This window comes from Armigeres subalbatus, unplaced genomic scaffold (assembly GCF_024139115.2).
Source record: "Armigeres subalbatus isolate Guangzhou_Male unplaced genomic scaffold, GZ_Asu_2 Contig899, whole genome shotgun sequence".
Taxonomy (NCBI): domain Eukaryota; kingdom Metazoa; phylum Arthropoda; class Insecta; order Diptera; family Culicidae; genus Armigeres; species Armigeres subalbatus.
In genome coordinates this window covers 128,193-142,889 of record NW_026943699.1, presented here as the reverse complement: position 1 = coordinate 142,889, position 14,697 = coordinate 128,193, and the positions used below count along the sequence as shown (strand labels likewise).

The 14,697-nt window shown below is 38.4% G+C and overlaps 3 protein-coding genes and 1 long non-coding RNA gene across 10 annotated transcripts; 3 read left to right on the top strand and 1 right to left on the bottom strand.

The window, feature by feature from the left end:
• Nucleotides 1–354: 354 nt before the first annotated feature.
• On the top strand, nucleotides 355–1,293 carry LOC134204797 (protein C19orf12 homolog). Of its 2 annotated transcripts, none has more exons than XM_062679597.1 (2): nucleotides 355–609; nucleotides 692–1,293. In XM_062679597.1, the coding sequence occupies exon 2, from the start codon at nucleotides 718–720 to the stop codon at nucleotides 1,138–1,140; it is 423 nt and encodes a 140-aa protein (XP_062535581.1). In that variant the 5' UTR covers nucleotides 355–609; nucleotides 692–717; the 3' UTR covers nucleotides 1,141–1,293. The 2 variants fall into 2 exon arrangements, with proteins under 2 accessions (XP_062535581.1, XP_062535582.1); XM_062679598.1 differs by having other exon boundaries at nucleotides 672–1,293.
• A 2,727-nt stretch (nucleotides 1,294–4,020) lies between these two features.
• Nucleotides 4,021–5,134, top strand: LOC134204794 (uncharacterized). Its single transcript, XR_009977981.1, has 4 exons — nucleotides 4,021–4,298; nucleotides 4,370–4,490; nucleotides 4,692–4,832; nucleotides 4,970–5,134. It is a non-coding gene; the product is annotated as an uncharacterized LOC134204794 (long non-coding RNA).
• A 2,582-nt stretch (nucleotides 5,135–7,716) lies between these two features.
• Nucleotides 7,717–9,437, bottom strand: LOC134204781 (uncharacterized). 4 transcript variants are annotated; one of them, XM_062679582.1, is made up of 5 exons: nucleotides 9,422–9,437; nucleotides 9,164–9,303; nucleotides 9,027–9,098; nucleotides 7,985–8,627; nucleotides 7,717–7,928 (listed from the first exon to the last, which is right to left on the bottom strand). In XM_062679582.1, exons 2-5 carry the CDS (start codon nucleotides 9,242–9,244, stop codon nucleotides 7,798–7,800), a joined length of 927 nt encoding a protein of 308 aa, XP_062535566.1. In that variant the 5' UTR covers nucleotides 9,245–9,303; nucleotides 9,422–9,437; the 3' UTR covers nucleotides 7,717–7,797. The 4 variants fall into 4 exon arrangements, with proteins under 4 accessions (XP_062535566.1, XP_062535568.1, XP_062535565.1 ...); XM_062679584.1 differs by lacking the exon at nucleotides 9,422–9,437 and having other exon boundaries at nucleotides 7,717–7,924; nucleotides 9,164–9,330; XM_062679581.1 differs by lacking the exon at nucleotides 9,422–9,437 and having other exon boundaries at nucleotides 9,164–9,328.
• Nucleotides 9,438–11,859: 2,422 nt separating this feature from the next.
• Nucleotides 11,860–14,697, top strand: LOC134204793 (uncharacterized). 3 transcript variants are annotated; one of them, XM_062679593.1, is made up of 5 exons: nucleotides 11,860–12,004; nucleotides 12,062–12,382; nucleotides 12,447–12,693; nucleotides 12,752–13,936; nucleotides 13,993–14,697. In XM_062679593.1, exons 1-4 carry the CDS (start codon nucleotides 11,936–11,938, stop codon nucleotides 12,799–12,801), a joined length of 687 nt encoding a protein of 228 aa, XP_062535577.1. In that variant the 5' UTR covers nucleotides 11,860–11,935; the 3' UTR covers nucleotides 12,802–13,936; nucleotides 13,993–14,697. The 3 variants fall into 3 exon arrangements, with proteins under 3 accessions (XP_062535577.1, XP_062535575.1, XP_062535576.1); XM_062679591.1 differs by having other exon boundaries at nucleotides 12,447–13,936; XM_062679592.1 differs by having other exon boundaries at nucleotides 12,447–14,697.

Genomic DNA, 14,697 nt, shown 5'->3' with positions numbered 1-14,697 from the left:
TTACCGAAAGTTTCTTCAGAAAATTCTCTGGATGTTTCTTCAAGTATTTCACAAAAATCCGATTCAGTACAAAATCCAGGGGAAACTCGTCAGAAAAAATTAAATAATTTTAAACAATATTCTCTTGAATTCTAACAATTTGCGTGTTAAAACATTATTCCACATCAGTAAAACAAGGAGATTCCTCCTTGAATTTACAAACCTAATGGATTTTGAAATTTCTCGCTAATAATCATTATTTTAGTATTGAAGATATTTGAAGACATTTTGAAACGACTGTGAAGACATATGAAAATTTCTTCTGGCATCCCTGGTGTCGGACGTCGGTATGTCTTGACATTTTGTTTTCACTTTCCTGTTCGCAACAAAAAAATGCATCGCCTTTTCGTTTAATTGCATTGCATTTTGAGTTCGTTTTATCAGCAAAATTTCGCGTTTTCCTTATCGTCTCGCTCTGGTTTCTCTTATCTGTATATTTTTTTGATAAGTATTTTGTAAGAGTTGGAAGGCAATCAATCATACAAGTCGGCGTTTATCCGCTCTTTCTCAGTTTAAAGTGATGATTTTGGTGTAGGCTTGACCTGGCACACCGAAGGATCGTTCTAGAAGGTAGTATAGAAATCTGCGCTCTCGCATGTTGCATTGTATTTACGTTAACCTTTGATATCAAGGTGATATTCTTTTTTCGTAGATTATACGTACTATAAAAGACCAAAAATGCCGATCAATACTCGCGAGCTGATGGAAGCCGTCGGGACGCTTACGGATAAGGAGAGCATGAGGGTCACGCTGAGGAGCAGTGCCAAGGGAGCGGCGGTATGTGGGGCAAGCTGCTTCGTCGGAGGCTTACTAGGCGGACCCGTGGGCTTAGCCGTAGGAGGTACGATTGGTGCCGTCAGCGCTGGCTACATGAGCCGGGGTAGGTTCCGTCCCGTTAGTCACATCATCCTGCATGAAATGAACGACCGCGAACGGGAAAAACTTAAAAATCATATTGTGGCTGCATTGTCCGAGTTCCACCCCACGGATATGGCCATGCTGTTGCCACTATTGATGGGTAACGTCGGGGCGCAGCGTGCCGTGCTTAGCACGGTGGCAAGTTTTATTACCAACGAAATGAGGCTGCAGATCATCGACTGATACGGAACGGGTGCTTCTCTAAATGGTGCAAATGGGCGAAATGTTAATGTTTTAAGAAAAGACGATATGTTAAACAAAATCGTATCGTTAGAAATTTGCGTTATAAATAAAAATGATTTTATAGTTTTATAAATGCCATCTTATCTCGTCAAAGTTAATGTTTTTGTCTTTCTCGCACGAGACCACAAAATTTTTCTCATTATTCATTAAATATTGCGCTTTTGCAGGCGGGTGCCAAGCTATGAAATGTTTGTTGCCTCCAATCAAGCGAATGCCGACGGCACTAACACTATGCCGTAGTCTATGAAAAATAAACACTGCAGTGAGTGAGAATGTCACACCCCCGGCCCGCAATTAAGCAATACATCGGGGGTGCGACTATTTGAGCATTGCGCTCTCTCCTTGATGCCTCAACTCTCCTTAACGTCCCATGCGCCACCTGTGCACAAAGATACACTGGCACCAATAACCTCACTCAATGTAGTGGTTCTCTAGTCCTGCACTAGAGAAACCCTACTTGCCCCCCATCCAGAGAGGATGTGTACGTGGCTGGTACCCTGGTTGCTTAGCACCTTACCACGACAACAATACCCCCGGCGTGGATAGACCACTCATTCTACTGCCGAAGCAGTCCGCTCACCTCATTTCCCTGTTAAGCAGGGACCCTCACTGCGGGTGTATGGGTACCTTCCACTGCCACCCTACTGCCTAAGCAGCCACTTGATCAACCATCCTTACCATGTGAGACTTAAGTCTTAAGTCTTAAGTCTCTCACAAGTAATTACTTGTGTGCTCATCCTTACATTCGAGAACTCACTTCGTGAGGATATTACCCCAATTCTCCCTGAGAGTAATACCCTCGTCTCCCTTGCACTTGTACCACTTGGGGTGTGCTACCTGACTAATTATTTCACCCTCCAGGTCATTCATCCCCTCGGCACGGGTCGCCTGACACCTTGGGATTCAGGGTTAGGGACTCGTGTGCTTTAAGCGGCACACGGTCGCTTGATAGGGTCTGCTTGCGGATATTTGTGGTTTTTGGGAGGGAATTAACAGAGCCCCCCGTTAACCCCACTACATCCTAGGCAGAACCCCCTGACTCACAGACAGCTGGGGAGGGGTCGTCAAGCCCTTGGACATAGTCCCTGCTGCCCCAGAGTAAGAATGTTCTGAAACGCACAAATTTTGAATAATGCCAGAAACAACTGTTTCTGCTCAGCACAGAGTTTCTTCTACCACGCTTCTGCCTTATAAGCAGGAGGTCGTGGGCTCAATTCCAGGCTCGTCTCTTTCCTACTTTGTATTTCTATCCTAGTTCTTTCTGTGTTTCACGTTCTACCAAAACGATTCCTGCTGTTATAACCTTCCACACAAACCCAAAACCTCCCGTGGCATCTATGAGAGGTCGTAGAGTTCTCTACATCTTTTTTAAGTAGGTGTCCAACAAACCATCCTTCCCCTTCCTCAGCATTCGCAAGGACGTGGCCAGGACAGATCTCGACTATTGGAAAGTGCATTGCTTCCATCTAATGCAACGTACACACCAGTCAAGCAATTTGACGAACTCCGCCCCCAAGAAAACGCTTCGGTTGCTGCTTTGTTTGAACGTGTGTGAAGTTGTTCGAACAATCATTTGACAGTTGACGGCTCGGTTGGAAAAAAATAAAACGGTTTGATTTTGGTTTGAGTTGTCGGGGGTAGAAAAAGATATTTCAGTTACTAGATAAAGATTGTCGCTTCGGTTCCCTTTGTTCTGCTGTCCGGAACATGTTGGGTACCAAGCTGTCAAATCGTATGGATTTCCCTCTTTGACATTTAGCTCCCCTATATCCTCGCCAGCAAAAGATGTTCCGGACAGCGACGACAGCGACAATCTTTATCTAGTAACTAAAATATCTTTTGGGGTGGAGTCAAGGTTTGCCGAACATGTTTGAGCATTTGTAGTGAAGTTGCACAAACCCCCATATATGTTCTGATGATTGGTGTTCAAGGGGTCGTACACTTAATACGTAAGCAATTTTTCTGGGTTTTCCGACCCCCCTCCCCCCTTGTGAGATTTTTTTCATGCAAGATTTTTTATTTATTGCGCTTTTTGCACTTTATAAGAGTTCTGCGAGATTTTTTTTCTCACAGTCATCTTTTTCTCACACTCAATACACTCAAAAAGTTTGATTTTCCGTGTATAATATTTGAGTGTGAGTGCTCAATCTGAAAACAAATAGACGTCAAATCGTGGCGGGAATCGATTTAGTGTACACGCTTACATGGGACTAACGAGTAATGGGTTATAATTGGGTAAATTTCAGTTACAAAAATCGATCAACCCGAAATGAGAGTGAGTGTGAGAAAAAGAAGCGGGCAAATCACAATCTACACATAACTCTTCAAATTGGTGAAATCGGCAATATATGGAGCGTAAGATATTGACAGATCCCCCTCCCCCCATAAGTGCTTACGTAATATGTGTACGGCCCCCAAGTTGGCGCTTCGGTCGTTCGTGTGTGATATTGTTATTGGTCGAACAAATTGATTCACAGAAACATTGTCGCCCAATGCTAAAATAATTGTGTTTGGTCAAGCAGCAACCAGATGGCGGTAGTGCACAAACGTCAAACACAAACAAAATCGATGGAAGCGCCATCGGTGGCCGATTGACCACCTACAAAACTTTAAATCAACCGTTAAAAAGGTGAACGATGCAACATGTGTTGAGTGAGACGTCTGTTTATCTGTGTTATGGAGATCATTTTAAAATGCTTATAATAAATTCTAGACAAAATGTAATTAAAATCTGATTGATGTATGATACGTACACACAAAAAACAAAAATTGTTTAATTAAATAATTTGACCTTTACATTTAAAAATTGTATTTATTTCATCAAAATAAAAGTTTATTTTTTACTGTGAAAATGATATTTTTAATTTGAAAGTATTTTTCGTCTGTTTTTAATGTAAAATAAAAAGTGTTTTCTTTCAGTGTGAGTATTTTAAAAGTGTCAAGCCGCCAAGCAAAACACCCGTAGCCATCTGCCAAACAACAACATTTTGAAATCCGCACGCAGTAGGTTACAGACGGTACAGACATCCTATTTAATGGAGAATTATTCTCAATTAGATTAAATATAAATATCCGGAAAAGTGGATAATTAATGGAAGGTAGGTCACAAAGATTTCAGTCATGATTTATAGTTAATAAATTATTGGATATTTTCTGTATATTTTCTTAGGTTGCCGCTGTGAAGCGATGAATTTAGCTCCATCGGTCTGCGGATTTTCCCCTGAGATAAACAACTTCGCATCGCATTCTCTCAAACTGAAAACGTTGCTCTAGGCTACAGGCAACGGAAGGTAAGCATTCAACCAAACTCGAACTAGTCCCGTCCAATGAGCAGGTTGAATTCGCTGGAAGTTTCACCCATCCTCCTCGTCTTCCTTTGTTGAAAAAAAAATTAGAGCCAGATATAAATTTCTAACGACTTGAACCTGTCCATTGGACGGGACTAGTATTTATACAATGACTTCAGATATTTTCCACTTCCTCTTCCCCAGATCGTTCCAGTCAATTGGAATCACCTGTACAATGATAGAGCGATGGAAAGCATACAATGATAGAGCGATGCAAAAGGACCGAGAGTGTGACGCGGGGGAACAACGCTGGCCAAATTTCGGATCTATAAAATACCATCGATAGTAAGTAGGAACATACATATACATATTTGTTTACCATAAATCAATCGGGCAGTGCTATTTTTTGCATTTTGCCACTAAATAATTAACTCTAGAAAATAAAATCAATTTGTGCTAATTTTTATTCTTGTTTGTTTTAGCGGAATCGACGTCAGTATTGTTGCTGACGAATAATCATGGTTCGAGAGTCATCAGTGTTGGATCGGAAGATCACAGTTATAGGGCTGTCGAGAGCAAAAGCACCTGGAAAATCAACGTGTAGTTAAATAACATCCATTAATGTATAATAAAATATGTCTATAAAACTGGTTCTTCTTGATTGTTTTGAGAAAAGCTACTAATAACGATGATATCATCATTTGGAATAAAAATATTTCACTTTTATTTTTCACAGTGAACTTTTTTTCTATATGACAGTTCGACAATTTATTTAAAAAGTTCAAACTTTTAATTTTAGAACAGCTTGCAGCTTTTAAACTATGGTTGCCGTAACAGTTAACGTACTTTTATTTTGAATACTTAGAACTCTCTACGAAAAAGAACCAACGCAACTTTTTATTTTTACCAATGGTTTTTTTAATTTTACCAATGGTTTTTCTTTCTGTGTAAAAAATTCCGAACTGTATGATAGATACATTTTTGGAAAAAATCAAAAAATTGAGATAAGCTTCCAGTTATGTAATTCAGAACTTTTTCCGTACCGTCCGTACATCAGATTTAAATTACAATTGGTCGGGGTTCAGCCAAAACACACCAAGCGCTTATCGATTTTTCTGGTAAAACTTTCGTTTATCATATTTAATTGATCGTAAATCGCATATTGGACATCCCTCAACCCCATAACTGAGGATAACCTACAGCAAATGTATGCTTAAATTGATATGAAACAACTTCCGTTTTTCTTGAACGAACAAAATATCACAAGTCAGTCGAAAAGCCGCTTGGTGCGGTTTGACTGAACCCCGACCAATTCCTATGCTGTGCTGTAGGATCTGTCAATGTTAACACCGTCGTGTGTCTTCTTATTTTTACTTGGATTCGTCTATCAAAATCTACACATAACCCTTAAAATTTTTGAAATCGGCAATATATTGTTGGAAGCGTTTGGTACGGGAGGTCCACGCTTTCTTTTTTTCCCCTCGATTCCAAGTTATTAAGTGACTTAAGGTATTCCTGAAGTTGCTCAATATCTAGGAGTCATCGCTGCGGTACATACTGCGTAGTTGGCCTGGCCATATGAAAAGAAAAATGACGGAATACAGAAACCCTCATTTTCCAGGATGCCTTCAAGTATTGGCTACGCAAGTATGAGATTAGATTAGATTAGATCAACTCGTGAACACAATTGATGTATACTATAATATACTATAGGAAGTACACAGCAGTAAATGTAATAAAATACTCAATTACGTATACAACACGCGTAATCTACCTGCCTCCAGATCGAAAACATGACCTAACGATAATTAATGAAATTGTAAACTCATTAGAGTCAATCTCGGCCCGTTTAAGCCACCGCTCTGCCGCTTTCTTATTTGACGATTTTAAGGTGATTATAGAATGAAGCCAGAAATCGACCATTTTGTAAACCACGTGCTTTTCCAATATTTTTTTCAAGAGCACGAGATGAACGAACCATAACGCGTATGTGGCTGAAATAATGGTAGATCGTTTGCTTAGTTATGCTGAACAATCATGATTTGAGTTTCGGGACTGTACGAAAACTATTACGCCAGATTTGGGCTTTTGGAAATGTGTCCAGATAAACGTGTGGTGAATTTGAAATTCACCACGGGCTTCATTCTATAATCACCTTAATCAGGCAGGTTTGCGATGGTGCTTTACTGACAGCGGTTCGACCTTCATTGATTCGATGCTATCGCATATGCCCGATGCCTGCTGCTCTCTTTTGGACGGATTTGACATTCACGGGTTCACTCAAGTCAACAAAAGTCTAAACCGAAACGGACGTTTTCTTGACTTAGTTTTGGCGAATGATTCAGCTTTACCGTGTACTACTCCTGGTACTACCTAGGTACTGACCTAGGTACTGACCTAGATGCCGATCACCCTGCTCTCTCCGTAATATTCAACTTACCCACTCCGATCGTTTTTACGCCGCTATCCAAAAGCTACTCTTTGAACTTTCGGCGAGCCGATTACATCGCGCTAAATAACTTGCTAGCTAACATGGATTGGCGCTTCCTCGAATCGCCCCTTGATATCAACGATGCAGTGGACTTTTTCTACAATGCGATAGAGGATGCCATACTCCAGACTGTCCCACTACGTCGTCCCCCACAAAAGCCACCGTGGTCTAATGCACACTTACGTGCGTTAAAGCGGCAGCGCTCTGCAGCTCTCCGAAAATATAGCAGCTCCCGATCTCCGTACTACAAACAACTGTTCAACCGCACTAGTCATCGCTACCGTACGCATAACCGCTTCCTCTACAATCGATACGTGAGACGCATATATCCCGAGCAGGAGAAAATAGCTCCACAATACTAAGTAGAGGTATTCCATACTGAATAACTGAACACCGAAATATGGTATTGATTAGCCTTGCATAAGAGGTAAAATACTAAAAATAATACCTCAGACTTGTTCTATGCATACCAAGTTCATAATTAAATCAGCTATTGCAATACCTAAATAATAACCAACTTTGTGTATACCGTCAATAGCAAATTATGGTATTGAGGAAGTATTAAATAACAATATAATAACTTATTGAGGTATCTGTGGGTGAATGATTTGTATACCACGATTTGCTATTCGTTAGGTTTGAAATCATAGAACTGTATCAATGCCATAATTCTAAAAGAAAAATACTACAATATCTTTGAATCATTACTTTATTCTTAATTTTTCTTTTTATGTTCACATTAATAAAAATTTTTATGAATTATTAAAAATTACAGTTCCACTGTATGCTTGTTAAAAAAAAGTTAATAATATTAAAAACTTATTTGTTCATCGATCTCATTGCTGGATTATTCGACAGAACGCGATTGATGTGCTGAACTGCTTTTTTCGACAAGTCCATTGCAAGTCCATACCCATCGCCAAGGATTTGGCGCCGTTGGCACAAGCTTTCTAAAAAAAAGTAAACATAAATTCTCTGCACGTTTTTATTAATTATACTATTTTACCTTTGATGAATTTGATTTTATCCGGATCCAGTTGCGCTGATGAGTCGTCAGCAATGGCGATAAAGTTTTCTGGCGTAGTAGAAGAGGAAGAGGGTCCAGCCGTTGGTTCATTGGTAGCTACTGTTGTTCTTTTCCCACCGCATGGATTGTTTGACGTTCGACCGGTTACAGTTCCGTGGCCAACACCTTTCGGCCAAAGGAACGCCATCAACTCCTTCACGAAAATATAGTCGCTATCCTTTGCAATCTGTGACGCTTTCAGGAGCCATTCCGGTGACGGATATCCTGGTCTTATCTTGGTTTCGAATGCTGTTATTTTTCCGCTCTCTTCCACCAGCTTGCACTGTAATTGCCAATTCTGTTTGCGGAGCTTCTCGACGTCCTCTTTCAGATCCTTGTTTTCGGAGATGAGTTTAGTCATTTTCTCTTCCATAGTTACGATCTTTTTGCTGCAATCAATATGCAGATCCTGTACGTGATCCCCATCGACCAGGCTAACTTGGGCCTGGGTTGTTGGATCCTCCGCTTCGGCGTCGCCGCCTTCTTCAACAGGAAATTGTTTAACTTCTTGATTACCCAATGCTCGATGCAATTTTACGAAGACGTCTTTTAAAACCGGTGTCTGTACTGTTAAGTCCATGGCCTGAAATAAACAGAAACCATCGAATTTTTTTTTCGATTAATATTTAATGTTGTTTGGGTGAATTTCGAAAAACCTTTTGCCTGTCAAGAAATCTGTTTGTAATAATCGAAAAAGCAAGAAAACGAAAAGAAACTTTTTTGCATAAACGTCCTATTGTCAAAGTACTCTAAATATAAGCATTTTAAGGTCCAAAATATAGTGCACTGTTCAAAATGCTGGAATAAACATAGCGTTTCGTCAACTAAACCCTCTTTCAAACTTTTGTTGCATAAAAAGATGTCTACTGTGATTTTAAACATTTTCTGACATTTATTACGAGCTATTATAAGCGAGTACTCGTTTTAGAGGACCAAATACGGGTGATTATTCGAATAAAACTATTATGAAACAAATATTTACCTCAATCAATGGTTTTCTTTGAATTCGTCGCTCCGTATCCGAAGGTTCCGCATTCTGTTCGGCTGGCTGCTGCTGGAATTGAGGTTATGTATAAGTTTTTTTCTTGCCTATTTTAGAATCAGCTTGAAAGTACTTACATTTTCCAAAAATTTGATATTTTCAGCATTTGCAGCTTTTTGCAAATGCTTTCGATGGGTATTTTTTCTCGTTTTTCCCATTTTTGGACAAATAAAAGTCCCGAAGCACTAAAACCAACGCGCACGTAGAAGAAGGGCAACTTTTTTTCGAATGAAGAAAAATGTTTTGTGCATGTTGTCAGATCATAGACAAACAAACGTAACTCATGAAACTACGATGAAATTTGTTAATGAAAATATTTAACTTATTGTTTTTACTTAGACTAGAATCACAAAGCAGATTAAGAGGCAGATTATGGTAGTTGCTAAAATTCACATTATTTATGTTTGCCTGAGCATGCAACTAATAAATAGAGCCCGAATAAATAATGTATAATTTCAAATAGTTCGAGTGTTATGCTTGTTTGTTTGTGCTCTGGCAGTCTTCATCATAACAAACCTAGAACGATATTCAAAAAGCTCTTCAAACAAATTTAAAAGTATTTCAATTTTAATTTATTTATTTTTACTTAATTTTATTTATGTAATTTTAATTGATTTCAATTTAATGGTAATTTAATTTAATGCTAATAATTTAAATTAATTTTAAACTAAATTTAAATTAAATAGACGAATCCAAGTAAAAATAAGAAGAAGACACACGACGGTGTTAACTTTGACAGATTCTACAGCACAGCATAGGAAGATAAGTTTAAAATGCTTATAATAAATACTAGACAAAATGTAATTAAAATCTGATTGATGTACGATACGGAAAAAGTTCTGAATTACATATGTGAAAGCTTATCTCAATTTTTTGTATATTTTCCAAAAATAAATCATACAGTTCGGATCTTTTTCCGTATCATACATCAATCAGATTTTAATTACATTTAGTCTAGAATTTATTATAAGCATTTTAAAATTATCTTGCTGTAGAATCTGTCAAAGTTAACACCGTCGTGTGTCTTCTTCTTATTTTTACTGGGATTCGCCTATTTATTTAATTTAAATTTAAATTAAATTTGATTTTAATTTTATTTAAGTTTAATTTAAATTGAATTTTAATTTTAATAGTTCCATACCAATGCGCGTTCGAAACGAGCAGAAGACCTGTCAAATGTGGCACATGGTGGTACTCTTTTTATAGGACTCTAATTTGTGCTACATCAAGCGGTTCCAAATCCATATCCAGTTTTCCGCGAGCGGTTATGGCCGCCAGCTTTCCTGCGGGTTAAGCCCCAAACACAATGTCAGCAAAACAGCAACGGAAACAACAAATTTGACAGTTATCCGAATTATTTTCTGCCAAATTTGCCGTTTCCGCTGACATTGTGTTTGGGGCTTTTGTGTCTGATTTGACGTTTGTGGAGGTCGACTGCATCCACCGCTCCGAACATTCTGACCAATGTGGCATATAAGAAGGTGCTGATTAAGTGAATGCAAGCCTTCTTATATACCGAACGGTGGGTGCAGTTGACCTCCACAAATGTCAAATCAGATACTAACCCGCAGGCAAGCTGGTGGCCATTACCGCTCGCAGAAACTGGATAAGCCATTTTATGAGAAAGTTTCGATCAGCTGATCGAGACTTCACCATCAATAGAGTAGACGGCTCGGCGTTTTGTTTTGGTAAATGTGCACGGCAAGGGATCGTTCAAAAATTACGTCCATCGTTTTTCGGCATTTTCAACCCCCCTCCCCCCCTCTTTTTCACAATCTGTCACAAATCACTGACCCCCCTGTAGGTACAACTGTAAAATATATAATGATTCATCTTCTTTGTACACAACTTTTACAAGAAATTTAGTGGGAATTGACTCGCTTAGGGAGCGTCCATGAATTACGTAACGCTTGGAGAGGGAGGGGGGTTGTGACGATCCATACATTTTTTTTATGTTTCTTACAAAAAGTGTGACATAGGGGGGAGGGGGGTTGAAAATGGCCATTTTTTGCGTTACGTAATTAATGGATCTTCCCTTAGCAGCAAATTAAAATATTTTTTTAGCTAATCAAATTGTTTCTAAAATTTAATAAGGTATTTTTTTCTTGTTGGACGTTACACAAGACAAGACATTCCTTCTCCCCCTGTCACAAATTCTAGAACCCCCTCCCCCCTCAAACCATGGACGTAATTTTTGAACGATCCCCAATCATCATCATTTCGTCATCATCATTTCATCATCATCATCATTTCGTCATCATCATCATTTCGTTTAATTTTCGCAAGTGTTCCGTATAAAAAGTAAATATTAGTGTTAGGTCTCCTGCCACTTCACCTGTTTCGTAAAATAGCTTATTTTGGAATGAAATTGAGCATTTAGGCTTTGGTCCGATTCGTGAATTAAAATCGAATTAAACTTAAAAGTGACAGTTCAAAAATTTCCAAATAACCCTACTCGCAGAGCAAGATTACTTTTGACAGATATTGAATCATTTTTGATAGATGTTTTGTTCGTCATGCTGGGTAGCACCAGCCATTCTTATGAGCGGGAGATTTCATAATTTCCGAACTGTCACTTTTAAGTTTAATTTGATTTTAATTCACGAATCGGACCAAAGACTTAGGCGCTTCTCAAGTATTTGTCTTGCTTGATGTTTAACGTCCGCTAATGACGGAACGTAAACATTATTTTCTATATATGTCAAAAAAATATTACGGTTGTTGTATCCGAGCCTTTGTTTACCTTGGAGTCTCAACGTTGAAGTTTATCGGTCGGTCATAAATTAATTACTGTTGTAGCTGATGCTTATTGCAAATTTATTAGTATCCTTCTGTCGTGATATTGGAACATGCATCCCAGACGAAAACGAAATTATTTTCTTTCGCCTTCGTATGAAGGGAAAAAGTACGAAAAAAAGGTATTTCCATAAAAGAATTTCTTTACTCAATAGTTAATTTTGATATTATTACCGTAGGTTAAATTAAATCCTCGTCTCCCATTTGAAAACATAACAAATGGAGCTAGCGAAAACTCAGAAAGTCGTTCTCCTTTGCACGACGCATCTAACAGTTGCTTGGTGCAGCCTCCAGAAGAGCCTTCTATGGAACCAATATCGTGTAGCGGCAATATCTTTGAAATGGAATCTTCTACCCCTTCCCCGATAGTTACAAATGAACCGTCTCTCGAAAGGAACTTCAACAATTCGTCTTCGGAAACGGATACGGATCAGCCTTATTTCCTTAAACCAAATTCTCCAGCTCATGATAAATCTTCCAGTTGGGACATGTTTTTTAAGGTAAGTTTTTTCCATTAGATTTTTCCCGTGAAACAAAAATCCATGGTTTTTTTTTCGTTTGCAGATATTTTCTGGCAAAAATACGGAGGAAAAGTTTCAAACTACTAGTGATATACTGACCATTGAGATTATGTACATGATTCTGAATTATTACATTCGCCATAGTCTCACTCAAGAAGCATTAGAAGATTTGCTACGTATGATGAACATCATATCCGGTAAAAAGTTTCTTCCGGAGACATTTCAAACTTTTTCTATGCTGTTTGAAGGAAAGACGTCGACTGCTCAAAGAGTATACATTTGTACTAACTGTCAGTACGACTATGGCATTATGAAACCTGCATCAACAACGTTGTGTCCTATTTGTAGATCTCGGGAAATTGATTTCTTTCTGTTTATTCCTATTGAACCTCAATTAAAAGAAACGTTCAACAAATATCATAGCGAAATCGAGCAGTATGCGGAAACCATTGAACGTAATGAAATAGCTGATATAAACCGCGGAAGAAATTTTATCAATATGTCTCAAAGAGATCCAGGAAGGTATCTCACACTAAGCATCAACACAGACGGAGCAGCAGCTTTTAAGTCCACGACAAGAAAACCTTTATACCCCATTTTTTGTACGTTGAACAACTTACCTCCGGCCATTCGCTTCCAGAAATCTAACCTAATGTTAGCAGGACTATGGCTAAGCACCGGAGAACCGAATCCAAATTTATTGTTTAAATATGTTATCCTCGAGTTACGAAAACTGCAAGAAGGTATTATCATCGAGGACAAGCTGTATAAAGTTGGTCTACTACAAAATTGTTTGGATTCTGTTGCGCGCTGTAAAGTTCAATGTAACAAGCAGTTTAATGGTGAATATGGTTGTACAATATGCCTTCATCCGGGGGAATCCAGAAGTCGTAGGAATGGACGATGTTACCCTGTAAAAATCGCAAAAATACGTGATAACAAGTCTACTCGAAATATGATGGATGAAGTCAACCGAACAGGGCAAATCTATTTTCACACATTTAAATCATTTCGATTTAATCGCAGGGTATCCAGTTGATTATATGCACGCAGTGAACCTAGGAGTCATGAAACATATGATGGCATTGTTAACTGAAACCGAAAATCACAAGGAAGAATATTATATTGGACGAAAATTACAAGCAATTGACGAAAGAATCCGAAGTTTTCGCCCCCCAAGCAGTTTTCCACGAAATCCCAGGCCATTGGATGAACAAAAACGATTTAAAGCCAATGAATGGGAAGCATTTATGCTTTACTATATTTACCCGTGCCTGTATGGTATATTAAGTGAACCATTCTTGACGCACATTATGGAGCTCTCTTCGGTAATCTTTCAGTTGCTAGATCATAAGCTGAGTATGGCAAAAATAGATGAATGTGAGCGACGTATTGAAGAATTTGTAAAGCATTTCGAAACGTATTATGGAAGGGATAACATGACTTACAATGTCCATTTGCTGACGCATTTGGTTTACACGGTTCGTAACACAGGAGCTTTGTATAATAGCTCACTCTACCCATATGAATCAGGTATATATTCAAAATTAATAATAAAATGTTATTTAACACAAATAATGTTCTTGCAGGGAACGGAATGCTACTCAAATTTAGGAGCGGTAATAACAAACCGGTTATTCAAATTGAGCGTAAATTTCGTCTCAATAGACTGGTGCATATGACACATGCACCAGAGAATTCGGTAATTCAACCTTGGATCTGTTCGCTCTGGACTACATCTCATCCTGTCATCGAATATAATGGACATCTTTTGTTTACTGTAGACTCTAATATAACATATGAAAATGGATTGGTAGAAACTGAATTTAGCACACTTGATAAGATCCATTTCAATGGGTTTAATATTTGTAGCAAAACATTCTGCCAAAATTACCGATACGATGATTCCTGGGTGTGCAAAAATGACAGATTTTATAATATACGCAAAATTCTAAGCGACAAACTAAATAATCCGTATTTTTTGGGAGAGTTACTCGATGTGGATCGTATTCATGACAATTTGTATAAATATGAAGAAACAAAAAATTTCAGTATTGTTAAAATTGATACATCTATTCAACAATGTATAAGCATGAGAATTAAATGTGATAATAATGTTTTGAGATTCATCGCTAAATGTAAAGCAATAACGCAGACTGACTGAGGAACAGAATCAAGAATTATAAATTGATTGACACAACCTTTTCTTTTTGTTGCAACATATTTTTTATTACATTGCCGCCTCAAAACTTAAGGTGAAGCCAGAGTAAACGCGACAGCGCGATGCGACGCGA

What these genes read in the sequence shown, in the direction of transcription:
- LOC134204797 (XM_062679597.1), top strand. Translation starts at nt 718, where the DNA reads ATGCCGATCAATACTCGCGAGCTGATGGAAGCCGTCGGGACGCTTACG.
- LOC134204781 (XM_062679582.1), bottom strand. Translation starts at nt 9,244, where the DNA reads ATGGGAAAAACGAGAAAAAATACCCATCGAAAGCATTTGCAAAAAGCT. An exon ending in AAAGAAAACCATTGATTGAG is followed by an intron (nt 8,628 to 9,026) that starts GTAAATATTTGT and finishes TGTTTATTTCAG; the next exon opens with GCCATGGACTTAACAGTACA. An exon ending in TAAAATCAAATTCATCAAAG is followed by an intron (nt 7,929 to 7,984) that starts GTAAAATAGTAT and finishes ACTTTTTTTTAG; the next exon opens with AAAGCTTGTGCCAACGGCGC.
- LOC134204793 (XM_062679591.1), top strand. Translation starts at nt 11,936, where the DNA reads ATGCATCCCAGACGAAAACGAAATTATTTTCTTTCGCCTTCGTATGAA. An exon ending in GGAAAAAGTACGAAAAAAAG is followed by an intron (nt 12,005 to 12,061) that starts GTATTTCCATAA and finishes TTATTACCGTAG; the next exon opens with GTTAAATTAAATCCTCGTCT. An exon ending in GTTGGGACATGTTTTTTAAG is followed by an intron (nt 12,383 to 12,446) that starts GTAAGTTTTTTC and finishes TTTCGTTTGCAG; the next exon opens with ATATTTTCTGGCAAAAATAC.